Genomic DNA, 24,267 nt, shown 5'->3' on the forward strand with positions numbered 1-24,267 from the left:
AAGTCATTTCTGAAGTGATGTAAGAGAGATGCCCAGTGGCTAGTTGTTAATACAGATTTTTGTCTTAATAGAACTTGACTAAGCAGGTGAGAAAGCTGTTTTCATTTACAAAGTAATTATTATTATTTTTAAAAATATTTTATTTATTTATTCATGAGAATGCACAGAGAGGAGAGAGAGAGAGGCAAAGACACAGGCAGAGGGAGAAGCAGGCTCCATGCAGGGAGCCTGACCTGGGACTTCATCCAGGGTCTCCAGGATCACACCCTGGGCTGCAGGCAGCGCTAAACTGCTGAGACACCGGGGCTGCCCAAGTAATTCTTAAATATAGTCCGTTTACTTACATTTAAAACTGTCTGCTGGGTGTACTCCAAGACATACAGTACTCTAGAAGCCCTGGGAGGCTTGCATTTTTGAGTGATACTTGTTTGTCAATAGAGAGGTACCTTGTATAAATGTGATTGTACTGCTTAAGTAAGTAACTTCAAATTATAGTGGGACTAGGTAACCAATTAAGAACAAAAGAGGATATAAATAAAGTTTATAATCTTTATGTTAAAGAAACATTTAAAATTAAAATGTTTTGTTCATTTGGACTACTTGAGATTTTGATTTTATGGACGTGAAACTATAAAATTATGAGTATAACATATAATTCCAGTCATAGCATACTTCGTATCTGCTAAAATTTTTTTGGAGATTGAAGTTGAAATAAGTTATTATGTTGTACTTATTAGAGAATCCTACCTTTTAAGAAATCAAAATTATCATGCCAAACATTTAATTGATGATTTTATTCTTAGGTCCTTTTGCTAACTTGTGAATGCAGTTTGGTTTGGATTTTTTTTTTTAATGTTTGCTTTTTAATGCAGAATTGAATTTACCAAAATGCAATTTAGACTTTTAAAGTTTTTAACTAGGCGTGCATGGGTGGCTCAGTTGGTTAAGCGCCTGCCTTTGGCTCCTGGTGGTCCTGGGGGATCCTGGGGGATCCTGCTCAACAAGGAGCCTGCTACTCCTTCTCCTTTGGCCCCTGCTCTTGTGTGCGTGCGTGTAGTGCTCTCTTTCTCTCAAATAAATAAGATCTTTTAAAAATGAAGTTTTTAACTAGAAATTATTTTCTCTTGCTAGGAGGCAGGTGGAAGTCATCATAAAGTTTCTGTTTCACCTGTTGTCCATGTTCGAGGACTCTGTGAATCTGTGGTGGAAGCAGACCTTGTGGAGGCTCTGGAGAAATTTGGGACAATATGGTAAGGCTCATAGGGACTTTGTGCAGATTGAAAACAGTATGGTAAAACAAGCCTTGCTTGCTTGCTACAATCCTTGATGTTTAACCATAATTTATATTAAGTTTGCCTGTGAGTGTATTTCCTTAGAACCCTTTGAGCTTCTTATTTTTAACCTTCTCGGATGATGCATGGATGTATTTTTGTGGATCCATGCTTGCCTCTCACTCCGCAGCCAGGTGTTGTATGTAAAATAGATTATGACATCTTTCATCTGATTTTCAAATGAGTCCATGATTCCTTGTTAAACACTGCTTTAATGTTTAAACGAGTTGATTACACTCTTCGTCTTTAGAGTTTTAAGTAGTGGTACTTAAAAACTGATTTTTTGTTGTTATTTATTTTGGAATTTTTAAGAATTAATTGGCAAGTAAAAGTGGGTAGATTAAGGGTAGGCATTATTTGCTTAGGTGTGTTGCTATGAGTTCTTAAGCAGGTCATGAGCTGTCAGTGTTTTATCCTAGTTTTATTTTTGTGTTTTGTATTCACTCAGGGTCCTCTTTTCTCTTCCCACAGCTGGTGTGTGCTTAAGAATATTGACTTAAGTGAAAACATAATCAGAAAAGTGAATCTGTTGCCAAAAATAGACACTCAAAAAGTCTTTCTAAATTATTTTTGGAGTATGCCGGGCTGTTGTTCTCTTCTTAGTATGGATAGTCTAGAGTTGATTTTTTTATTTTTTCCTTGGTGAATATGTTTGGGGTTTTGGTTATAGGCCTTAGAAACACAGACTAACTCAAAATACAGAAACAGCAGAGAAGTTTCAGTATATTTACAGAGATAAATCGGTTGCTTGATTGCTTCCATCTTATAAAATTTGATGTGGAGTTCTGAGTATTGAATGGATGTATAAATAAATGGTGAGAGATTGATCAGACATGTCCAACGGAAAGGAATCATTGCTTCAAAGGAGTAGGAGTAGTGTTAGGTGACACCTTCTGTCATCTTTTTTATTAATTTTTTTGATGACCATGTTATAAAGAGGTGGATGACTTGGCAAACCTGTTATCCTCAACTTATGTACCTCAGAAACTACAGTTATATATTGTTTATTCTTGGAGGTACAAATTGGCAATCCACAGGGCAGAAGAAAGCCCATTTCTTAAAGTGTCATTAAGATGACTATCACTTCTTAGTCATTTTAAGTGGATATTGGAAATAAGTTTGTCTGGAGCTTTATATATTGAAGCAAACCTCTTAGACCTTGCTTAGACTTGCATGTTTGCTCTAGACTAACCCTATGGATTGCATCATCCCATGGAGTTAGAAAGAGATGGTTATTTCTGGGCTTATTTTTTCTTCTATTCTTTTATATTGGGCTTTTAAAGTTATTTCCTTAAAGTGAAGAAATACTGAAGCAATGTCAGAAAACAAGCTGATGAGCAAATACTGGTGGAAACTTTAGAGAAATAATAACTGTATTGATATTTTGATGTTAATTATGACCATGACCTGAATATTGGGCCTTAAAGAAATAAGACTATTTGTTGAAGTTGGTTAGTTATTTGAATCCCTTTTGAGTGGCCTATTTTTAGCCTGTATACTTTTTGATACTTAGTCCATGATAAAGTGTTTTATATGTGAATGTAATTCAGTTAATTTGCATTCTGCCTTCAGGATTGGTAGTTTTGTGGGTAAAAAGTTGCAAAATAATTGGAAAAATTAGTGTATAATTAAAAGTTTAATTGGGATAAATATGTGTGATAGGAGTTTTATTTATATGCAATGATCTTGAATAAGATGGCAGCTGTTAAAGCTGAAAGAACCTTGAAATAGCCTCCAGCGAGGAGTAGGTATTTTACTTCAAATGTTGCATTTATAGAATCTTTCTCTGTTTATTTCTTTAGTGGTGTGTGTGGGATTATAAGATTATATAGAAGCTGCACATATTAAAAGGATGTGTCACTAAGTTCAACACATAGTAAGTTTACGCCTAAAAACTAGATGTGTAGGAAAGAAGTTTAGGAGAAAGTATAAGATGTTGAGAATGGTTGTGTCAGTATAATAAAATTCTATTTTTGTCTTTATTCTTTAGTGTATTCATGTGTTAGGATCAAAATAATATTTAAAAATCTATACTGAGGGGCAGCCTGGCTGGCTCAGTGGTTTGGCACCGCCTGCAGCCTGGGGTGTGATCCTGGAGACCCAAGATCGAGTCCCGCGTCGGGCTCCCTGTGTGAAGCCTGCTTCTCTCTCTGCCTGTGTCTCTGCCTCTCTCTCTGTGGGTCTCTCATGGATAAATAAATAAAATCTTAAAAAAAAAAAATCTATACTGAGTCTCTCTTTCTCCCTTTCCCCCTTCCATTAAAGGAGAGGATGCTATGTATAATTAGCTACGTTGGTTTAAAATTTTAAAACAAAACTTTTGGGACCTAATTTGTATAATAAATCTTTTGCTTCCTTCTGTTTTTATTTAAAAATTAGTAAATGTGTTTTGAGTTAGAAGTTGAAAGCACTGACCCTACCATGTCCTTAGGCCTTTTACTTTTTTATTTTCTTTGTTCTTCCAATCTTCCTCATATTAATGCTTTTAAAGGTTTCTTACAAATTACATGCCCAATACTTTAGGTGCATTCTAAAAATATCTGCTATCTGCAATATTCTAATTTCTTCTTCTTTATCTCCACATGATGCCACTTCTTAACTTTTTTTTTTTTAAGATTTATTTATTCATGAGAGACCTAGAGAGGCAGAGACACAGGCAGAGGGAGAAGTAGGCTCCCCGCAGATAGCCCAGTGGTGGGACTTGGGACTCAGGATTCATTCCGGATCCTGGGATCAGGCCCTGAGCCAAAGGCAGATGCTCAACCACTGAGCCACCCAGGCATCCTGCCACTTCTCAACTTTTAAATCTCTAGCTCACTTAGTTTAGTTACAGAAGGCAGTTTTACTATGACCATGTCTAAAATAGGCCAATAAAGAATTTATTTTTGAACTTTTATAATTTCCTGTGCTAAAGAATAAAAAGGCATTATTATTTTTTTTTAAGATTTTATTTATTCATGAGAGACACAGAGAGAGAATCAGGACATAGGCAGAGGGAGAAGCAGGCTCTCCACAGGGAGCGCAATATGGGACTTAGTCCCAGGAACCCAGGATCATTACCTGAGCCAAAGGCAGACGCTCAACTACTGAGCCACCCAGGCGTCCATAAAAGGGCATTATTAACATATTTACTTGGTAATACCATTTATTCAACCAACTTTTTTTGTTTTTTTTGTGAGAGGAGAATGTTTATTCTTTAATTTCTTTAGCGTAGTCCTGATTCCAGGGTTTTCTATTTTTTGTATGCAAGACTTGAGAACTTCAGCCAGAAGTTTCTAAAAGGAATGTTTCCCTCCTGGGATTTATATTTTGCATTCATGATTGGTAAATCTTTAATTTCCGGCAGTGGTTTAGCGCCGCCTGCAGCCTAGGGCGTGATCCTGGAGACCCTGGATCGAGTCCCATGTCAGGCTCTCTGCATGGAGCCTGCTTCTCCCTCTGCCTGTGTCTCTGCCTCTCTCTCTCTCTCTCTCTCTCTCTCTCTCTCTCTGTCTCTATGAATAAATAAATAATCTTTAAAAAAGTCTATTATTTCTGTATTGTTTAATTTGAAACAGTGTGGGTGGGTAGAGCTAGCAAGCTTCATAGACCAGCAAATAATTGATTGAATGCCTGTTAATGTGTCTGCTCTGTTTCTAAATTCCCAAGGATTTGAAGATGAATGAAGCAAGGCAAGCAGTTTGTATGCAGTAACATAATCTTGACAACAATCCTTCCAAGTTTTATAAATGAGGAAGCTGAAAATCATAAGAAATTACATAATTTGGGGATCCCTGGGTGGCGCAGCGGTTTGGCGCCTGCCTTTGGCCCAGGGCGCGATCCTGGAGACCCGGGATCGAGTCCCACATCGGGCTCCCGGTGCATGGAGCCTGCTTCTCCCTCTGCCTGTATCTCTGCCTCTCTCTCTCTCTCTGACTATCATAAATTAAAAAAAAAAAAAAATTAAAAAAAAATTACATAATTTGCCAGGCCACAAAATAAACCATTTGCCAGTTTCTAAAGGATAGCAGTAGGTCTGGATGCTTGATTGAGAAGCAGTGCTGTCACTGAGTACCTGACCTGATGGTTTTTTTTTTTTTCCTGCAGCCTTCTGTTATTATAAAACCATAATTGTATTTTAAATATTTTTAAGGTGTTTGTTCTTGTGAATAGAGGGCATATTGTTTCCCCTGGTGTAATCCACGTGCTTTGATTTCTTTGTTCCCTTCTTCCCTTCATTGCTTTATTTTTCATTTGGTGTACTAAAATATGTTCCTTCCCAAGAGTATACAGTGAAATGTAAATAATATCACCTTCTTGCTCATAGGCAACCGCAGTTACCATAATCTAGTGAGTATCTTTTCATGGATTAATTTTTTTTTTTTTAAAGATTTCATTAGAGAGAGGCAGAGACACAGACAGAGGGAGACTCAGGCTCCATGCAGGGAGCCCGATGTGGGACTCAATCCCAGGACTCCAGGATCGCTCCCTGAGCTTAAGGCAGATGCTCAACCACTGAGCCACCCAGGCATCCTAGATTCTTTAATATTTAAAAATATTTTGGAGATCATTTATTTGTATGAAATTTGGTTGGTTTGGAGTTGCTTTCATGTATCTTTTGGTTCCCTTGTTTTTAGTAAGATAAATGAAAGTATATAGTCATTTCTTAATTATTAGTGTGAGCACTTATTTATTTAGAAAATTCAATAGGGGTAGTTTCTGTTGTTAAGGGTCCCATCTGCTACTCTACAGTTTTATTCCTATTGGTTTCTATATCTCTCTATTTTCTAATACTGCTTTGGCAGCCTGAAGAATAAAATGGGGCGGTGTCATTAATGACTGATAACAGACTTGTGCTTGAGAAGGGCCAAAGATGGACAACCTTTCAGTCATAGGATAAGTTTTCAAATATGAATCATCTGCCTGGTGTACCACAATTTATTTGGATGATTTAATAATTGATGAAAACTGGATATATATAGTAAAGAATACTAATCTGTATTATTTCACACATTTTTATTAAAGTCTACTTTTTCTTGATTGAGAATAACAGTAACTGAATTTATTATATTTGGATATTCTTTCCCAATCTGCCTTTCAGCTATGTTATGATGATGCCATTTAAACGGCAGGCTCTAGTGGAGTTTGAAAACATAGATAGTGCCAAAGAATGTGTGACATTTGCTGCGGATGAACCTGTGTACATTGCTGGTCAACAGGCTTTTTTCAACTATTCTACAAGCAAGAGGATCACTCGGCCAGGAAATACTGATGATCCATCAGGAGGCAACAAAGTTCTTCTGCTATCAATTCAGAATCCTCTTTATCCAATTACAGTGGTATGTATTTTAGGATAATAAGCTAAATTAAAAATGATTTTGAAAATTGCTTCTGGAGTGACTTAGTTTTCTTCACTGCCTTCTAGATATTTAAAAATAATGTTTTTAAAAGGATTATTAAGATGAATCTTAATTTTGACTATCATGTAACAAACAGATTTTGAGCACTGAAGCTGAAAAGGTCAGATATGCAGTTGTCACAATTAAATAAGCACATTATAGATTTTGTACATTCAGCATCAGTGTTAACTCTGTTTTGGATAGGGAATTAGACTTGTTAGAAATGACCAAGAAACTTCTCTCACTCATGTGCAAGCACAATTGTTAAGGGCAACTACTAAGAAAGGACAGAAGCCTGAAGATGTATATATCATTTTAAGTGGTTTGAGATCACGTATTAAAAACCTGTCTGAGGGATCCCTGGGTGGCGCAGCGGTTTAGCGCCTGCCTTTGGCCTAGGGTGTGATCTTGGAGACCCAGGATCCAGTCCCACGTCGGGCTCCCAGTGCATGGAGCCTGCTTCTCCCTCTGCCCGTGTCTCTGCCTCTCTCTCTCTCTCTCTCTCTGTGTGACTATCATAAATTAAAAAAAAAACAACAAAAAACAACAACAACAAAAAAAACCTGTCTGATTTACTTAAAATTCTGTCATACCCTTTAAAAAAAGTGATATTAGCAGAATTTATATAAAGGATTCATGTCCTGAATCAGTTAAGTTTTTTACTCCATAGTCACATGCTGTTTCATAATAAATCAGTGACAAGGGAACTTTATTTTTGTGATGAATAGAGTATCACAGTAAGGGAAGCTTCACTTGGTATGATTTCTAGTAAGGGTATGTGATATTGGGACATAAAGCATAAGATACTATTTAAATTTTACTAGATATTATTTACCTCTGTAATACTTCTAGACTTATTAATAAGCAGTATCAATATAGTTCTAGTATTTTGTGTTTGAGGAAAAAGAACAAATCTGATCTAGTACAAGTACTCTCATTGGTTTATGGTTGTATTCCTAGTACCTAATGGTGCCACCATGTAATTGTAGATGCTCAAGAAATTTCTTGACAGCTGAAGAGTTGTTGTTAAGTGGGTATTTTAGTTCTTTATTATTTAATTCAGGGATCTTGTTTGTTGATATCTAACATTGTATAAATGATCTTCCCAGAGTCTTGTCTCTGTATAGTCATCCCTTAAAAAATGAATACCAAGTTGATCTGTTACTACTTCTTTTTTTTTTTTTTAAGAAGTAGTAACACTTCTTAATAAGTATTTATTACTATAATTTAAGGGATCATAAAACATTTCAGAATCACATTTGGAAAATGAAACATATATTAATTGATTATAGGTTGGTTTTATTGTGTATTGTCAGACGTTATTTTAGGTACCTGTGAAATAGGAATCAAGTATTTATTTAGGAGATAAAATAGGTTACAGTCCTTTTGAAATGTTTCATTGTAATTTTTTTAATGTTAGATATACTGTATGGGTGAGGAAATAATTTAGAAGTGTAACAGTTTTTAAAAGTTTAATAGTAATGAATAGAAATGACATCTTGACAAGTTTTTTTTTTTAAGTTGAAAAAGGTATAGTATAACTTTCTTGTTTTTCCAAATATAAAATGTGAAGAAATCTTGTTTTCTTTCCTTCATAGGATGTTTTATATACTGTATGCAACCCTGTTGGAAAAGTACAGCGTATTGTTATATTCAAGAGAAATGGGATACAAGCAATGGTTGAATATCCTTTACTTATAAATTTTTTTTATTGATGTATAGGAATGCTGTGTAATGTGCTCTTGTTTTCCCTTTATAATTTCTAGACAAGTGGTATTCTCCACTCCTCTCCCCCAAACTACTTTAGATTTAAACAATGAAACTGCAGTACTTACAGATAAGAATACCTTGCTACCTAAAAACATTCTAGTGCTGCATCTCCAGAGTGTGCTTTGTCTTTTTTTTAATGGGGAAAAAATGTTTGATAATATGTACATTTGTACCTTTCTAAAATGTGAACCTCTCCTTAAAATAAGTAGTTTGAAAGTACCAAAACTTTATAGAGTTGACAATATAAAACTCTTCTTACCTTTTTTTGTTGAATTTTTTAAATGGTCATAGTTTATGTAAGAATTTTTCATTGTTAAATTTGTTAATTGTTGAGTAAAAGGTGCAAGTTGCAAAATACTATGTATTGTATAATGCCATGTAAAAAGAAAATAATAACTACCCACCCCTCCCCCCCACCTATGTGTACATGTGTATGCATAGAAAAACATGAGGGCTTTACAGCAAACTTTTTTTTTCCCCCTAAGCCAAGGCCCAGTTTTATTAACACTCATTCTAGAGCACATGGTTTGGGGCTATTAGACATGTCTCTGGGGAAAGGAGGCTGTAGGCTGGCAGGCAGTGATGGGATATAGAGGAAAGGTACAACAAAGTTGGATGGGTCCCCCCTCTTCAAGTATCCCCCATAGACTCCCACATATCTCTGGGCAGAGGTTGGAGGTATGATCTCACTCAGGATTTGGACTTGGATACAGCAAGTCGGATGAGTCCAGCCAGGTCCACTACGCCTAGGGCCACATCTCCAACAATGGCCATGTCCACTAGTCCATCTTTCTTCCTGGCCTTGTCAATGAGCCATTCCAGTTCCTGGGCTTGGTTGTTCTGAGGCTCTGTCTGCAGCAGCCCCCGCACATGCTTTAGTGCCTTCTCATATTCTTTGAGCCAGTAGTTCCCCATAGCCAGGTAGAAGACATAAGCCCACTGCTCTTTACTCCTTTTGGGGAGCAGCTACTCTAGCAGTGCAATGCCTTTGCGGATGTCATCGCTGTACTTGCTTTGCATCAGGCACCAGCCATACTCAAACCGTGTGCTCTTGGACACGAAACCTGCTACCTTCCCAGATTTGAAATTTCTTTAACAAACTTCAGCAGGTCATCCACAGACACCAACTTGTTCAGTATGGCCTCCATGGCCGCTGCCACTGCAATCCTCACACTCCTCACACCTAGGTTGCTACTGTGCCACCAGTCTCCATGGTCTATTGGCAGGGAGAGCCACTTTCTTCTACAGCAAACTTTTAATGGTGCTGACTTCCAGCAAGGTGTTTTGCTCTTTTTTTTTTTTTTTTTAAACCACTTTGGTGATTTTTTTTTTTTTAACTATAGACCAAATAATTTTTTAAAACCAATAAAATGAAGGTAGTTAAGTGATTATAAAACCCTGCCTTCTAAAAAAAATTAAAAAAAACCCTGCCTTCTCAGAAATATATAAAATCAATTATTTGTTTTATATAGTTTTTTTTTTTGTAATGTTTTTCCTCCTTTAAGAGTAAAATATTTCCTGTTTTAAGAGAGCAGACTGTCGTTTGCCAGGGAATGGGACCATGCTCCATTTCCCCTCTTCCTTTCAATTTATAAAGTACTTCTAATGGCATAGGAGGATTAATGTCGAGTTTTTGGTTTATTATGTTTTCTTTGGCACCCTTGATCTTAAAAAGAAATTCTCCTAAAATTCATCTAGAAATTTTATTGGTAAAGCATTTCTAGAAGCGAGAGTTATGTCTGATTATTTTCAGTTCTTTTTTTTAGGCAGTGAATAATGATTAAATATTTAATTTAAACCAAATTTCCTTAATAGATCTTATGTTTGAATCAGTCCTTTGTGCCCAGAAAGCTAAAGCAGCACTCAATGGAGCAGATATATATGCTGGATGTTGCACACTAAAAATTGAATATGCAAGGGTAAATATTTTTTTCAACACTTTGCCAAAGAAATATTTATGCTTTGGATATACAATTTGAGCTTACTTTTTTTTTAATCTTAACAGCCAACTCGTCTAAATGTTATTAGGAATGACAATGACAGTTGGGACTACACTAAACCATATTTGGGAAGACGAGGTAAGTATTTTATGCATTTTAGAATGTCTTACATCTGCTGACAAATTTTTTACGTGCAGTTAGCTTCCTTTTTCCTGAGGTGAGCTAGTTCATTCAAATGAAAACCTTGTTTGGTGAATGCTTGTGTTGCTAAAGGCCTTGTAATACTGGAAAATAACCTTGAAATTAGTGCCCCCTACTGGTGTGTACTGAGTTATTTATATTTAGTTCAACAAGGAGCCCACACATACAGGCACGCCCGCAGTTCAAGGACTTGCATTTCTCCAAGCAGCTCTCTCTCTTTGGAGGAGAGGAAACTGATTCAGAATATTCCTTACAAACTGCAAACTTGCACACTGCTTCTCTATGGAAAGGACTTTTCCCCCAAGCTGGACGAGGCATTAAGAAGGATAGAGGACTCCAGCAGGCTGACTCTACACTTCATCATGCACAACATCGGCATCAGCAAAAAGCCCTCTGAAAAACTCAGACTTGCAATTCACCTTGACTGCATACTGCATGCACCATCACCCCAAGTTTTTAAAGGAGGACACTTAACAGTACTTCAGACTTGCATGGGATGAACACCATGATAGACTGTGCCCATTTATTCAAGTTGTATATGTATATTGGTCTGATTTCCCTTAAGGCTTCAGTTGTAGAATTTAAGACTTTTCACGAAGTACTAGACTTTATTTACAATGTTGTAAATCTTAATGCCCATTAATGTAACTGTTTGCAGCTTAGATTCAAATTGTTAATTGGCAATAACCAGGACCAATTTATCTATAGGTCTTGAGAACTGCTAATGCTCAACCAATCCACACAGATATTAAAGATAAAAGGATTAGAAAGGTGCACACTTGCTGCACTTAAGTTTACTCTTTTGGGTTTTTTTTTTACCTTAATTGTGGACATCGAACAGATTAACACGATGAAAAGATGCATTATATGTAAAAGATGGTTTCTGTGTGGTTTGATTTTTTTTTTTTTTTGTAAAGTGGCTGTTTATAAGTTGTCACTTTTTGTAACAATTTAAGGTTATCTATCACTCATGTTAACTTGTGTAACTAGAAATTTTGACATTTTAAATATAGGTGAAAGTAACATGTCTGTTCAAGGTACACTATATTTAAATCTGATAAATCTTAAAATAAGCATTTCATTTGAGATGCATTTTCACCTATAACTTATAAATGCTAGATTTCATGAGCATAGATTTGACTGATAAAATTGTTCAACTAATTGTGTGGCAATTTTGGAATATACAAATTAAAATGTGGATCTTGTAAAAACAAGGGGGCTGCAGTATTGGCTACACCTCAACTACAATATCAGTTTTTGAACCACATGTTGGAAAAACTTACCAATATGATCATATCTGTAAAAGTCCATAAAGTAGGAAAAATTTTTGTGGCATCCAAAATATCTTGGGCAGTAGGGACGCAATAGTGCATGTACTCTTGCAAAAAGAAAAAATAAAAGACAATGCAATGATCTTGTGCATGTTCCAATATTTAGAACTTTGGATGATTGGCCTCTTTAATTCTCAATTGTTAGGAAATCATCTTGCCTTATGCACGGGGTTGCAAACAGGTTTGTATTGTGATGCAGCTTTGGCCGGACCCCACATTTTTCCCTACTCACAAATCTGCTTGGCATAAGCTTGGTACAGTTGAATACAGTATTGGAAAAAAAGCCTTAGTACTCAAACAACAGAACAAGTGGTTGATGAGAAATCTCTCACTTCTGTCAATTTACAGTCTGTTATTGAATACTTTTTTTTAAAAAACTCATTTGAGAGAGTGAGTTTTGGTCACATTTCTCTTAATGTCTCTTAAAACGTTTGTGGATATGCTTCTTACTTACTAGTGTTTACATCTGTTCTGTTAGGAGGTCTAAAGTTTATGCAGAGCCAGCCTTGGTTAGTTTTTCCTATAAGAGTTATAATCAGAAAAGGTTAGAAATGTGTGAGGTAGATATTTAAAGAGTGAAATATAAAGAAGTAAAGTGGAATTTTAGTTGGTTTTCAAAGGAAAAGAATTCTTGCTTTGTAATTCCTGACAGATACTTGTCTGGCAAGACTGTAGCAGTTTATATTCTTGTTTTTGTAGTGATTTCATCATCCAATCAAGTTGATAACTGAATTGTAACTTTTTCTACCAAAAAGAACTCTGTAATAAATATTACCTCATTTTTAAAAGTCCTTTTCAGCCCAAATTACATTTTAGTGCAAAAAGTTCTTAGCCTGGACTCCAGAAAATCGTTCCAGAAATGTTAAGCAAAACTTGTGTATGTGTGCACTTTTTTTGGGGAGAAGGTAATATAGCTTCCATCAGATTTTAGATGTATTCATGGAAAGTTACAAGCCACTATTTATAGACTGATATAATCAGTATTTGATTCTTCTGCACACTTCTGTTTTATGTGACCTTATATTAGGTAGCGAATACTTCAAATGAAGAGAATTATTAATAATGAGAATGTTTGGTTGAAAGATACCTTGGGAGACCATCTACTCTTAACTCCTTCATTTTATGAATGAAGATTGTGAGTTTCTGTGATTTTTTTTTTTTTAAGATTTTATTTATTCATGAGAGACACAGAGAAGAGAGAGGCAGAGACACAGGCAGAGGGAGAAGCAGGTTCCATGCAGGAAGCCCAATGTGGGACTCGATCCTGGGACTCCAGGATCATGCCCTGGGCCAAAAGCAGGCGCTAAACCACTGAGCTACCAAGGTGTCCCGAGTTTCTGTGATTATACAGTGAATTAGTGGTTAAATTGGAATCTTCTGATTCCTAATCTAGTGCTCTTTCCTTTATAGCACACTGTTAACTTGTTTCAATAAAACTGAGCCGTGAAGACCTTATAGTGGTTTTGGTTTAAGATTCCTTAGATCAGATAAGGAATTTCATGTAGTGTTTGGTGGCATACTTAAATAGAGGAATACTAACAGAAAGGATTAGCTGACTGGGTTAATTCAAGAGGAGTGGGACTTAAATGGTGATGGTGGAATCCATGTAATGGAAAGAAGGAACTATGAATGATGGGAGAAGAAATGACTTTGGGGAAATGGAGGGAGGATCTTAATAACTTGGAGCATATGAAAGGGTTTTTGGAGAAAGACTAAGTCTGTGAGGCCCCAAGTGGGATAGAATATGGGTAGAGGACCAATTTCTATACAATATAAAAATTAATTATCTTCTAATTTTGGACCAACTGAAAATTTAAGGGAAAGTAATGAGTACCTTTTTATGGGTTTTGGGGAAGCAGAGGGCTAGATGGTTTTTTTGATTGATAGGGATGGTATAAAGAGAATTTATATACTGAATAAAAGTTGAATTAAATGACCTCTTAGGTCCCTTTTAATGCTATGATAACTTGAAATAGGTACTTAAAATGACAACTTCTCTAGGCTGAAGTGAAAATTATTTCTCATCTCCCATAAACCTCATTTGTTTAGGTGACTAAGGATTTATTGAAAGCCTCTTTATGAATTTTCAAAGATTTAGAATGACCAGACTCAAAGATACATTTAAAAAAATTCTTATTTGGTACTATAATATGATCAGCAAACTTTCTAAAAATATTGTACAATAATTTCTAAAATTTACCAACCAACATAGGAAGTGTTATTTTAGAAACTTACAAGTAATTTTTTTTTTGATGTCTCAAATTAAATTTAGGAAAATTGGCATGCCTTTCCTAAAAACTTAGCTAGAATTAAAATTGTTTTTTAGGAGTATTGTAGTACTCTCATCCAATAATGTAGCCCCCTTGGTTAGCTTTATCTTGGCATATTTAAACTTTGGGGAGTGCTCATAGTCCTGCCTGGTGTTAAGGTCTATACACAATGACCAATCCATGATATAATATGGGCCAGTGATGTGCAAATTTCCAGCTCTCAAGTCAGTAGGTGTTTGTAAATATGTGTATATACATACAAAATACTCTGTGTTTACTGATTGTGAAACCATGTAATACAGGTTGTTGTTGGCTTATGCTGAACTTCTTGAAAGAAGCCCACTTTGAAAATGTGTTGCTGTTGAAGCTAATAGTATGATTCAGGTACTGTCTTTCAAAAGTACTGCACTTAAAGCTTGTTTTAAAGACATGTATTGGTAAAAACTTCTGTACAGTGTCAAACTCTAGCATTGTGTATGTTCACTTTCTGAAAAGTATCCATTCTTTCCTTAAATTTGAAAGTGTGATTGTATTTGGCATTTGCCAAAAAGATATTTTCAAGTTAAGTGGAATTTGTTAGATAGAGTTACTTCCTTAAACTCTTGGTGTTTGTATTTAAATTGGATATGAATGGATGTTTAAAGTTAACCAGGAATCATATTTCTTTTATGAATTGTAATGGATGTTTTGAATGGGTGTTTCCCATGTGAGTACTCTGTTAAGTACTTGGGTCAAAATTGTTAAAACCATGTTTCTACTTTTGTGTCAGATAGAGGAAAGGGTCGCCAGAGACAAGCCATTTTGGGAGAACACCCTTCTTCGTTTAGACATGATGGCTATGGTAAGTTTGTCAAGGCAGAAGGAAGGTAGTATAGATGAACTATTAGAATTTTTGCATTTCTGATGAAGAATGGCACATTTCTTGTCTCTATTTTTCCTGCTCACCTGACTTGGTTTATAGGGGATCAGTCCCTTATAATGTACTCCCAAGGAGTTGTCCAAAATCCTTTGTTTTCTTAGGATATTGATATATAATCCTTGAGATGAATGAGAGCTGTTGGTTGGGGATTGAAAGCTTTATTACTAGTTTGGTTTGGTTTGGTTTTGATTAGTAATAGGCTCTGGTCTGTTAGAGGACCAAAGAGAAATATTACTGCTTAGTAAGTATATTTTCTTCCATTCTAGCAATTACGAACAATGAGGAACTTTGAGTAATAAAGGCAGAAAGAGGGGCATTTGTCAAAAAGAAACATGTTTCTGGTTAGAGCCTAATTCTTTAGTTCTGGAGTTGGTATTTTGGCTTTGGCTAAATTTGTTTGTATTTAATTCCTCTTTTAAAACTTCAGTTTTAATGTTTGCTATGTTGATAAGATGAGATCATGAAACCTAAAATAATAGTCTTCCCAAGGAAAAAGTTAGGTATCAGACTATTATCCTTGTAGGGGTAGATGTTGAGAATTGTTATTGATAAGACTTTTAACTGGTTATAAGGTTTGTGTTTTTTAAATGTTTTTTAGTTTTTAGTAGTAGTTATTGACCTCACCTATTCTGTGGTTTAAAGCTGAAGTACAATGCTCTTAGAAGTGATAGAAAATAGAAATTGTTATACTGTACTCTCGGGATTTATTTTCGAAAAGCACCCGGTGTTGGCTCTGAAATGTTTTCAAATTGCATTCCTTAGTGTCTTTTTTTGAACTCTGGAATTTATTAACTTATGTGTGTGTGTGTGTGTGTGTGTGTGTATGTTCAGTTATATGGTAGTCTATATGGCAGAAGTGATTGAAACAATCTCTTTGTTGTCAAAACAGTAAATGTGATATGGAAAGAGAATCTTATTACAGCTGTTTTAGTGCGTTCCTTGATCATTTTTCTTAGCTGTTTCTTTAACAGCATAAATATTAAGTTGGTCATTAGGAGCCCTTATTAGGAGCCCACTGCGCTTTCCATAATGGAGGGTAACAAAGATTTCTAATCATAAGTTTTTTTTTTTTAAGATTTTTATTTATTTATTCAGAGAGAGAAAGAGGCAGAGACACAGGCAGAGGGAGAACCAGGCTCCACGCAGAGAGCCCGACGTGGGACTTGATCCCGGGTCTCCAGGATCACACCCCAGGCTGCAGGCGGCGCCAAACCGCTGCACCACCAGGGCTTCCCTAATCATAAATTTGTAGTGTAGTTGTGGAGTATATGTGTTATGACAGTCAGGAAAGGGCTAAAAATAGTTTAAATATTTTGCCAAAGGAATCTAGAAAAATCTGTGAAAAAAATAAATGAAGGACCAAGAACCCTGCTGTGGTAGTGTTGACACAGACTATTTTCTCAGTATGGGTTTTCAGGTTTGCCTTTTTTTTTTTTTATAAACTATATCTCACTGAAAAATTGTATAAATAAAAATGTTATATGTCCTAGAAGAACTTGATATTTTTAAAAAGCCAAAGTGAAATTCTTTGTCAGTTTCATACCTTAATTGATTTTGCGTGTGTGTGTGTGTGTGTGTATAAATTTTAAAATGTAAACTTAAAGAGAGGTGCAAAATTCTTTGCATTGGCAGATAAATAGGGTCCTCCTGAGGAAGAATGGTTGTGGTGGGGTTATGTAGGGGTATACATTCTGAGCTATGTCCATTGAAACAGTTAATTCTGACGATAACTTGTTCTGCTTTCCTCGGGAAGTAAGCAGAATAGAGTATTGGAGGAGAGAGAGAAAGAGAGAGAGATGACTAAAAAGAGGTGGAGAAGTAAGGTGAGGAAATTGGGGAAAAGCAGAGATGGGAGTAGGTGCTAGTGATATGTTGAGCCTTTTTAAAAACTGCAAATCATAGCTGTATCCCTTCACATCTGCAGTTCAGCAAAACAGGTATTTTTGCACTCTGGTGTTATATGATACCATGGGTGGCTTTTCCTTTCTGATGGTCTATGAGAATAAAGGAATAGAAAAGGTTTAATTGTTTACTTATATTAAATTTATACATCAGTTTATTATAGTATTAAAGATCTGTGCTTTCAGAATTCTTTAAATCTTTTACTTTGGGAAGCCCTGTCCTAGGAGGTGAACTAGTAGACGCCCTCATACTTGAAAAATACTATTTTTGCCATTACACAGATTTATTTTCTCTAAACCTCAGAAAAAAATTGTATATTAATTGCTAGCATCTTTGGATATGGCCCCTGAACCAAAGGTTTCAAAGTATAAGGGTGAAAAATGTCTTCAAAATTATAATAATGCCATTTATGTAGCATTTTTCCACATAAAGTTAATTTTTTTAATACCCAAAGTATTAGCTTTTGAGCATCAAAACTTTTTTTTTTTTTTTTTTTTTTAAAGATTTTACTTATTTATTCATGAGAGACACAGGGAGAGAGAGAAGCAGAGACCACAGGCAGAGGGAGAAGCAGGCTCCATGCAGGGAGCTCAATGCGGGACTTGATCCCGGGTCTCCAGGATCAGGCCCTGGGCTGAAGGCGGCGCTAAACTGCTGAGCCTACCCCAGGCTGTCCAAGCATCAAAACATTTTGTGTGAACTTTTTGTTTTATGTATAGAAAGCTTTTAAAAGATTTCTATTTTTTCTTCTTAAAATATAGGCAACAATTTAAATAGTGTAGACAACATAATTTAATCCTGAAAGCTGAGGTCATGATTACCAATATCAGTTATATTCTCTTGCACTGAATTCAGTTGTTACCTATGGCAGTGGATCTCAACATTTTTGGACTTTAAATAGAGTGGAAGTTTCCACTGCTCGTCTGCCACACATCTTCCTACTTTCTATGACAAAATGTAGCGATAATAGTGAAGTGTCATTACTGTACAAGCAAATGGTGGTAGTGGAGGGATGATGTGGTATGGATATGTACTTTTGCAGTAGGGATAAGAATGAGTGATATTTGACCTTAGCTTATGTATCAAGTTTAAATTAGAGGCCAAAATAAGTATAGTCACTAACAAGTAACTCACCATGAGCTATATTGTTTGTTTTGATAAACTACTAATTATCAGTGAGAAGGGCAGTTGAAAACCATTCCAATTTAAGGCAACACTGATGATGATGATGCATTGATGAAGTGTTTCTCCCTCCATGAAATTGTAGGAATTCACACTGTGTGTATGCTCATTGGTAGTATTGCTGTGTTGTTATGAATGGCAGCTATATTTAGAATACTAAATATAAATACTAAATTGGAGTCTGCAGAAACTCTAATATGAATACCAAAATGTGGTTTTGGTAACTTACCTGATAGATGACAAGTGTCCCTTAGTCTTACATAAAAATGAGAGCCAGTAGCATTACATACTCTTTATTTCTTGAGAAATGAGGAAAAGACTTGGGCTTTTGGATTGGTATCTTGCACATCAGGAGGAGCTTTGCATGTACAAGAGTATGCTTCTGTAATCACTAACTCAGGAACACCTAACATGTATAGGTTTATAATTCTGAGTTATATATCCATTTTAGTTACTGCTGCTTTTTTTTTTTTTTTGCTGCTTTTTTTTTTAATTGAGGTATAGTTGACATACAGTGTTTTTTTTCTTTTTTTAAATTTTTTTTTCTGACATACAATGTTATATTAGTTTCAGCTAGACAACATAGCAGTTGGACAAGTCTATGCATTGTGCAGTGCTCACCATGATAAGTGTAGTACCATATCATGTTATTACAGTGTTGTGGGCCATATTCCCTATGCTGTACTTTTCATCCAGAGACTTATTATTATTATTATTATTTTTGTAACTGGGAGTTGGTACTTCTTAATCCCCTTCACCTCTTTCACCCCCTCCCTTCTCCCCTCCGCAACCACCACTTTATCAGTCTTCTTAGTTGCTTCTCAGTTCTTGCTATTGTGAATGTGCCCTGTGCCTGCTTTTAGTATCAGTTCTCCAGACTCCCCCATTCCTGTCTGTTCCATTCACTTTAGCTTTATTTTCTTGTTTTACGGATGGGAAATCAGATAAATCAAAGTTGTTTAGAACTACTCTAAAATTAGCAAGTTGATTCTTCATAAGGATTCTCAATAAGAGATGTAGATTTTGTGTGTGTGTTGTGACAACAGTTTCAGATACTCAGGCATTATTTTCTTCTGGGTTCTTGATGTTTCAGATAATGCAGATGCTGAATAAATGACACCTTTCAGTAGGTGTGATATTAACAAAATTAGAGGTTTTATTTCCTAGATTAGAATTAGGGGAATAAAATACTAACCAGAAAGCACATTACAGTAAAATCTATTCAAGGGGATAGCCTTTCAGTGGATTAAAGAGATGTTCTTTTTGTTATATCTGTATATAGATAGTTTCCGAGATTTCACTGTATATATTATCATATTATCTCCAAAAGATATTGACAGAATGGTTTTTAAACAAATTTGAGATAATTATAATTTATACACAGTGGCCCAAAGTTTTACATTAATACCCCTCCATCCCTGCTATCTTTGGCCTGATCTTATATACACTTTTTTGTTAACAGTATTTTTTAAAATATAAACTTAAAAGCCTGACATATATGCAGGTCAATGCATCTTGGATTTGGTAGAAAGAAGTACAGATTTTATTAATCTCCACAGGTTATATTTGAAAACACATTTGAGTTTTCCTTGGACATGCATCACACTAGCTAATATTAAGAGTTTACTATTAGTGTGAAGTGTGTCTGCTAAAGTTGTGTTTTGTTTATCATTTTTATAGGATCCCATGGTCCATTATTGCCTTTACCGAGTCGTTACAGAATGGGCTCTCGAGACACACCTGAACTTGTTGCGTATCCATTACCACAGGCTTCTTCCTCTTACATGCATGGAGGAAATCCCTCTGGTTCAGTTGTAATGGTTAGTGGATTGCATCAGCTAAAAATGAATTGTTCAAGAGTGTTCAACCTTTTCTGCTTATATGGAAATATTGAAAAGGTAAGTTTTGTTTTATATTAATTTCTTTTGCTAGGATATCTAGTAGGGAAGTCTGAAAAGTCAGCAAATATGTGTGTCTTCTTATATTAGGAACATAAAAGTTCTTCCAGTAATAACCCACATAAGCTAAAAATTCATTACAAGCTTCAGAAATTGGGTTTTATTGGTAAGTCATCAGTATAGGTTGTTGCTACTAAAAATACTTTAAAAATAGCTAATATAAATAGAAATCCAAAGCAGTAGTTTAATCAATTACTACCCTGTTTTGATTGTAATGATGCAAAGAGTGTCTAGCATTTAACCTGTTAACTGTAGAATTAGAAAGAGCAGTTACTTTCATGGAGCTTGGCCGTATATCATGAGTTTTAGGAGACTTCTAGATTTAATACTTGCCTCCTAAGTGCTAGGGCTCTAGTATCTTCTGAGGAACAATGTGCTTTTAGGTCTATCAGTATCTAAAACAGTGACCCACTTTGAAAGAATGTGTTCAAAACTGTATCTGGAGGCTTGCCTTTTAAGATTTATGTATTTATGTATTTATTCATGAGAGACAGAGAGAGAGAGAGAGAGAGAGAGAGAGAGAGAGAGGCAGAGACACAGGAGGAAGAAGCAGGCTCTATGCAGGGAGCCCAATGCGGGACTTGATTCTGGAGCTCCGGGATCACGCCCTGAGCCGAAGGCAGATGCTCAACCACTGAGCCACCCAGGTGTCCCACTAAACTATTTTTTAAAGAATCATGGAAAATTTAACTGGGGAAATGATTGGTTGTTTTAAGTTACCAGTTATTTGATACACTTGCTAATTTGAATTTCAGTACTGAGATAATGTTATTTTTCTTTATTCTTTTCACAATAAAAAAGGTACAAGCATGAGTCATAAATGTGTGTGCATGAGGGAGCCTGGGTTGAAAAGTTGGTACTCTTAGTTCTTACTTTGTTAATTCTAAAAGCTTCTTGATCTGAGAAAGCAACTCAGAAAATCTCTGAAACAAGAATTTCCTCAACATAACCATTTGACCGCATTTAGAAAAGAAAAGAAAGAAAATCCCACATTTGGTCTAGGGATAACATATGGGATATTTCTGCTTATATAACTTGCCAGGAATACATGGGACAGATTTAGCAACATTGAGAAGTAGTTCAGATTTTTTCACACAGACATTTCTCTTAGACACCTAGATGTTAGTTAAGGTGGAAGAACTGCATGTTTGATACCTAAATGGGCTTTAATGTGTATTTTAACCTTATCACATAATGTTACTTTTCTGTTTGTGCTTTTCACATTTATAGGCAATCAGAATCAGGCAGTTTAATTAACATCTTTAGTATATTTTTGTCTTTTCTGTTATGAACTAATTATCTCATGATTTAGAAACCTAAATTGCTTTGTCTGATAAACTTAAGTTTTCTGTGTGCTATTTGAGCAATTCCGGTCTCACATCTCAAAAATGTTTAAACAGGGGCCCCTGAGTGGCTCAGTGGTTAAGTGTCTGCCTTTGGCTCAGGTTGTGATCCCAGGATCCTGGGATTGAGTCCTGCATCGGGCTCCCTACAGGAGCCTGCTTCTCCCTCTGCCTATGTCTCTGGCTTTCTCTGTGTGTCTATCATGAATAACTAAATAAAAGTAAAAAAAATTTTTTTTCAACTTTTTAAATGATTATGATATATGAAACTTAAGCTATGGTAATATTTTAAAAGATTTATATATAGTTAATTATGCCTCACCTTTTTTTTTTTTTCTTTGAAATTTACAAGGATAAGAGTTACATGTTTAGCATTAGATATTTAGTCATTGCTAGATTTGCAGGTTGATTAAATCAAAGTATAGAAGGTTTGCCCACACGAAGGTAATTGATTTCAAGTTGAAAAGTTCTGCTACAACTGAGTTTTGTTGAAGTATAGGTATAGTATAAAAATGCTAGGATAAAAAAATAAATAAATAAAAATAAAAATGCTAGGATAGCCCATTAAAATTGGTAGTTGCGGGATCCCTGGGTGGGGCAGCGGTTTAGCGCCTGCCTTTGGCCCAGGGCGCGATCCTGGAGACCCGGGATCGAATCCCACGTTGGGCTCCTGGTGCATGGAGCCTGCTTCTCCCTCTGCCTGTGTCTCTGCCTGTCTCTCTCTCTCTCTGATGTGACTATCATAAATAAATAAAAATTTAAATAAAATAAAATCCTTCCCTTTAAAAAAATAAATAAATAAATTTGGTAGTTGCAAGGATGGATATAAATACTATGCTGTATTTGTTGTATAAATGTATTTGTAGTAGTCTTTTACGGTTAACAAATAAGTATGTTCAAGGTATCATGAATGTTAGTGGTACAGAATAGCTATTTAAGGACTTTGTAAGGGGTGCGTAATATGCTGAATGACTATCCTACTTTAACCCATTTAACCCTTATTACTACAGTGTTACCTACTAAAACCAGAATAAAATAAGAGGATAGGTATGAGCTTTTGTCCAAGATGCAATGGAAACTTGTGAAGTGTGCCTGGTTTTTAAACTGCCCCTACCTTGTACAAGCCTTCCTGCTGTCACTGCTATCTCAAGGCTGTCTTGCAGTATTTCTTATAGCATCTTGTTAATTGCTTTAACAGCATTCTGAATAGTTTTAAATTTTTTATCCTACCTACCAGAATATAAGTTTCAAGAAGACCAGGTCTATTATGTTCACCATTAATCCCCAGTATCTAGCTCAGTGTTTATTAAGACATTTTAGGCACCTAATATTTATTGAATGAATAAATATCGGTGAACCCTATCAGATGTTATCATTGTCTCTGTTTTATAGGGAAGTCTGTAGCTTGGAGAAGAAAATTACCCTAAGTCATGCAATACATAGCAGAGACAGAGTAAGCCTGTGCTCTTCTTCATTGTGCTACACAGTAGAATTACAGTCTTCCTTTTTACCTTTTATCTTTGTTGAGTTTTGGTAAGAGTTAAGAGTGTCTTTTTTTTTTTTATTTATTCATGAGAGACACAGAGAGAGAGAGGCAGAGGCACAGGCAGAGGGAAAAGTAGGCTCCATGCAGGGAGCCCAATGTGGGACTCAATCCCGGGCCTCCAGGATCAGGCCCTGGGCTGCAGGCGGCACTAAACCGCTAAGCCACCCGGGCTGCCCTAAGAGTGTCTTAATAGCACAGCAGAATAAAGTCAAGATTCTAGATGATCGTCTGTATTTGACCTCAACCACTTAAATCATACTCTCAGAAATTCTGTTATTGTAGAAGGGAAATAGTCACCTTTTTGGGATTTTGTATTTGCAGGTAAAATTTATGAAGACCATTCCTGGTACAGCACTGGTAGAAATGGGTGATGAGTATGCTGTAGAAAGAGCTGTCACACACCTTAACAATGTCAAATTATTTGGGAAAAGACTTAATGTTTGGTAATTATCTTAAGTGGTAAATTTTAAATGTATTAAAAAATCTTTATCGTTTTTATTAGATATTTCAGTTTTAGAATATTTTAATGTAATTGAGAGCACATTTGAAACTAGCACCTATAATGTTACCATTTTTGACATAGCATGTTAAGGTCATATAATTCAGGTTTTGCTCACCTATACTTAGCTTTTAGTGTTATGATTGTAAAACAGCATGTTAAAATGGGCAAGTTTTATGTAAAGTTTCCTAATGTGAGAATATACCTAAACTTATAAGAGTCGTGGATTATAACTTAAATTTAAATATTCAAATAAGTGTTTAAATATTAAATATTTGAATCATATTTAAATAGCTATGTGTATTATTTGTTAAAATTGGTGCAGGCATAGATACTAACATTTTGAGACTGCCTACTTGCTGCTTTTTATCTAACATGTTTTTTACCTTTTTCCTTCCCAATCTTTAGTGTGTCTAAACAACATTCAGTTGTTCCAAGTCAAATATTTGAGCTGGAGGATGGTACAAGTAGCTACAAAGATTTTGCAATGAGCAAAAATAATCGCTTTACAAGTGCTGGTCAAGCATCTAAGAATATAATCCAGCCACCCTCATGTGTGCTGCATTATTATAATGTTCCACTGTGTGTCACAGAGGAGACCTTCACAAAGGTAGGTGTTAAAATACAATTACGTAGAATGTTCCTATTATTTTAAAATTTATAACATTTTTACCTCATTTTAAAGTCTTGCACTATT

At 35.6% G+C, this 24,267-nt stretch overlaps 1 protein-coding gene and 1 pseudogene across 3 annotated transcripts in view; one reads left to right on the forward strand and one right to left on the reverse strand.

Annotated features, from left to right (window-relative positions):
• The window catches only part of HNRNPLL (heterogeneous nuclear ribonucleoprotein L like), a 39,820-nt gene that overhangs the window by 9,905 nt on the left and 5,648 nt on the right, over positions 1-24,267 (forward strand). For 2 of the 3 annotated variants that reach the window (XM_077843553.1, XM_077843555.1), the window contains exons 2-10: positions 1,132-1,250; positions 6,412-6,649; positions 8,308-8,393; positions 10,302-10,398; positions 10,485-10,557; positions 14,991-15,062; positions 19,905-20,122; positions 23,393-23,514; positions 23,979-24,180. In XM_077843553.1, coding sequence (XP_077699679.1) covers positions 1,132-1,250; positions 6,412-6,649; positions 8,308-8,393; positions 10,302-10,398; positions 10,485-10,557; positions 14,991-15,062; positions 19,905-20,122; positions 23,393-23,514; positions 23,979-24,180 — 1,227 coding nt within the window. The remainder of the gene's footprint in view (positions 1-1,131; positions 1,251-6,411; positions 6,650-8,307; positions 8,394-10,301; positions 10,399-10,484; positions 10,558-14,990; positions 15,063-19,904; positions 20,123-23,392; positions 23,515-23,978; positions 24,181-24,267) is intronic. The other variant, XM_077843554.1, reaches the window with a different exon arrangement.
• Positions 9,159-9,641, reverse strand: LOC144280959 (mitochondrial fission 1 protein pseudogene; annotated as a pseudogene).

Source organism: Canis aureus, chromosome 12 (assembly GCF_053574225.1).
Source record: "Canis aureus isolate CA01 chromosome 12, VMU_Caureus_v.1.0, whole genome shotgun sequence".
Lineage (NCBI taxonomy): Eukaryota > Metazoa > Chordata > Mammalia > Carnivora > Canidae > Canis > Canis aureus.